The sequence below is a fragment of the Tetrao urogallus genome (genome assembly GCF_951394365.1).
Source record: "Tetrao urogallus genome assembly, chromosome: 7".
Taxonomy (NCBI): domain Eukaryota; kingdom Metazoa; phylum Chordata; class Aves; order Galliformes; family Phasianidae; genus Tetrao; species Tetrao urogallus.
In genome coordinates, this window is record NC_136820.1 from 5129585 (window position 1) to 5132788 (window position 3204).

Below are 3204 nucleotides of genomic sequence, written 5' to 3' on the forward strand. Positions count from 1 at the left end.
GGGTGAGGTCCCTCCAGTCCCTCCACACGCACTCAACGTTTCGCACAGCACGGCAAGCCAGAATCGTGCTTCCCCGCAGCACCAGCGAGGCGGAGGTCGCGAACGCAGGCAGGCGTTGCAGTCACGTCTGCGCAAGGGGCGCACAGGCTTTCATCCACCGGATGGAGCTGGCGGCCACCTGCACAGCCTCCTGCCTCCACCAGCCGCCTTCCGGTACTGCTCTGGAGTCGGGCCACACAGGTAAGGCTGCGCGCTGAGCGCGCCGAGCCTCAGCGGGGCTTCCAAGTGTGAGAGCTCCGGGCGCGGCTCGAAGGCAGCCCCGCCGAGCTGCGTTCCGCCGGCGTTCAGTGGGCGTGCTGCAGGACGAAGGCGCACTTCTTGTAGGCGGCGTACAGCAGCAGGATGGCGCGCATCATCTGCTGGCACATGGCGGCGACCACCCTCGCTTCCGCCTCCCGCAGCCCGCGGGCCCGCCACCGCCGCGGGTCGACCACCCTGCAGAAAGCCGAGCGCTCCGAAACGCGCAGGACGCCGATCCGGCGCGGCGGCTGCGCCGTAACCAGCCGCTCGAAGACGGCGTCGAGGCTCTGCAACCTCACGGCTTGCGGCCGCGGCAACGCGGCCCCGCCGCCCCGCTGCCCGCCCGCCGCCGCCTGCAGGCCGGCCCAGCGGAAGGGGTGCGCCGAGGCGGCGGGCGGAGGTTGAGGCCGCGTTCCCCGCAGCCAGCCCAGCGACTCGTCCAAGGGCGAGGGAGCCCACAGCCGGTAACCGTCCGCCATGGCGCCCCGCGGCCTGCCGGCATCTGCCCGCCGGGCACAGCCGTTGGCCGCGGAGGCCGTCTCCCGTCCTCCCAGCAGCCCTCCCGGCACCGCGGCTTCGTCTGCCGTTGTCTCTTCACACATCGTCCTCGTCCTGTTCGTGCTTTATCCTAATCGTCGTCCGTCCCGTCCCGTCCCGTCCCCCCCCATCCTCAGAACTCATCGTTTTCTGACTCAGTTACTGTGATCTGCCTTTCTGCAGCCTCCATTGGAGCTTATCTCCGTGTGCCCCGTGTTTAGGGCTAATCTTGTGTGACCAACCTAGTGGCCTTCTCTGACAGTGTCACTGCAGCGGTGGACAAGGGAAGAGCCACTCGTGTCATCTGTCTGAATCTCAGACCTTTGACGTGGTACCCCGCAACATCCTTCTCTACAAATGGGAAAGATAGGAGTTTGGTGGGTGGACTGTTTGATGGATGAAGAACTGGCTGCAGGTCCGGGTCCAAAGAGATGGTGGTCAATGGCTCAGTGTCTGGATGGAGACTAATGATGAGTGGTGTCCTCCAGGGTCAGTGCTGGGGCCGATGCTCTTTAATATCATCATCAGTGACATCAGCAGTGGGGTTGAGTGCAGCCTCAGCGAGTTTGTTGATGACACCAAGCTGTAGGGTGCAGTGGACACACCAGAGGGACAGGATGCCTTCAGAGGGACCTAGACAGGCTTGAGCAATGGACCCAGGTGAACCTCAGGAGGTTCAACAAATCCAAGTGCAAGGTCTTGCACTTAGGCTGAGGGAAGCTCAATTACCAATAAAAACTGGGGGATGAAAGGGTTGAGAGCAGCCCTGCCAAAAAAGACCTGGGGTTATTGGTGGATGGCAGGCTGGACGTGAGCCAGCAATGTGCCCTCACAGCCCAGAAAGCTAGCCAGGTCCTGGGCTGCATCAAAAGATGCATGGCCAGCAGTGTGAGGGAGGTGATCCTGCTGCTCTACTGTGCGCTGGTGAGGCCTCACCTGGAGTGCTGCATCCAGATGTGGAGTCCTCAGTACTGGAGAGACGTGAAGCTGTTGGAGCGCATCCAGAGAAGGACCACAGAAATGATCCATGGAATGGATCGTGTCTCCTGTGAGAACAGGCTGAGAGAGCTGGGGCAATGCATGTGCGTAAAGATTAGTGGGCTTTGCCAGGGACTGCTTCTCTAATTCGTGTTCCAATAAATGCTTTGCTGTGGACAGGGGTGGTTGTTGGTGGGTTTTTGCCTTTTTCTCTGCAGTTGTAATGATGCTTGTGGCAAAGCCTCCTGGACAACGCGATGGTCCTCCCACCAGTAAAGAAATGAGATGTCATGGAAATTATAGCCACAGGTGGCAACTACACTCAGTAAGAAATTTGGTGGTGGTAGGTTGCCAGACTTGCCTGCAGTAGCTCTGTCTTTCAAGTTGTTGCTGACCTGCTTATCTCTGCAAACAAAATCTTCCTTTTAAATGGTTCTTGTTTGATACAAGGCTGTTGGAATGTGTGCATACCAAGAATAAAGGAAAATGTAGGAAGTGTTCCTTAGAAATACCAAAGCAAATAAATATTGAAACAGTCATCACTGTTATGAGAACACATGAAATTCCCAATCCAAAATAGTGTTTTTATTATGCTTGTGATGAAAGGAGGGTCCAATGTCACCTATTTAACTCAGCATAGAATAAGTTTTCGTTTTGGATTAATCTCTCAGGGAATGCATTTTTTAATTCACTCTAGCATCTGTGATTTGCATTAATATATGCAAAGCATTGTAACAGCCATACTCCTTCCAACAGCAAATCTCTTCAGAATTAAATGCTCTGTTTTTCTAGAGGGAATTGCCTTTTGTTTGAAAAAATCCCTAAACATTAATCTTTTTTTTTTTTTCTGGTTAACCAACATACTGAGAGCACAGTACTCTGGCTTTGACAGCAAAATGCACAGAACGTTTAGCAGTAGTGGTATAAAGGGTTTAATTTTGCCTGTTATAAAACTGGAAAATTTCTTTACAGTATATGCATATATGTTGGCTACGCTGGAGTGTCTCTATCCAGTACTAAAAGCACGTGTGGGTGTCTGTATATATGCATATTATCTGAGTATGTATACATACATATTTTTGGCCTATTCCAAGTGGCAAATCGTGATATTATTTCATTTTCTGAATCAGGTTTTCAATCCCGAGGTCACTACTCAGCCCGTTGATTTAGGACAATTTGCTACTGATTTTACAGGGAGACTTGCTTTGTTAAAGTCTGAATAGAAAACTGATGACACCTTCACATTTTCGGTCTGAGTTAATACTGGGTGACTGTGATTTGTTTCTTAGGAGCATAGGGGACCTGGAAGACTGCAGTCTGTTTCTGTACTGTTAATGTTCAGAAGTCTACTTGTCCAGCCTCCTGCTTGCTGTGAAACCCTTCCAGGTA

The 3204-nt window shown here is 53.1% G+C and overlaps 1 protein-coding gene across 1 annotated transcript; it reads right to left on the reverse strand.

Annotated features, from left to right (window-relative positions):
• Positions 1 to 344: 344 nt before the first annotated feature.
• On the reverse strand, positions 345 to 779 carry FANCD2OS (FANCD2 opposite strand; the record flags this gene model as incomplete). The annotated part of the gene is made up of 1 exon (XM_079538471.1): positions 345 to 779. One exon carries the CDS (start codon positions 777 to 779, stop codon positions 345 to 347), a length of 435 nt encoding a protein of 144 aa, XP_079394597.1.
• Positions 780 to 3204: the final 2425 nt, after the last annotated feature.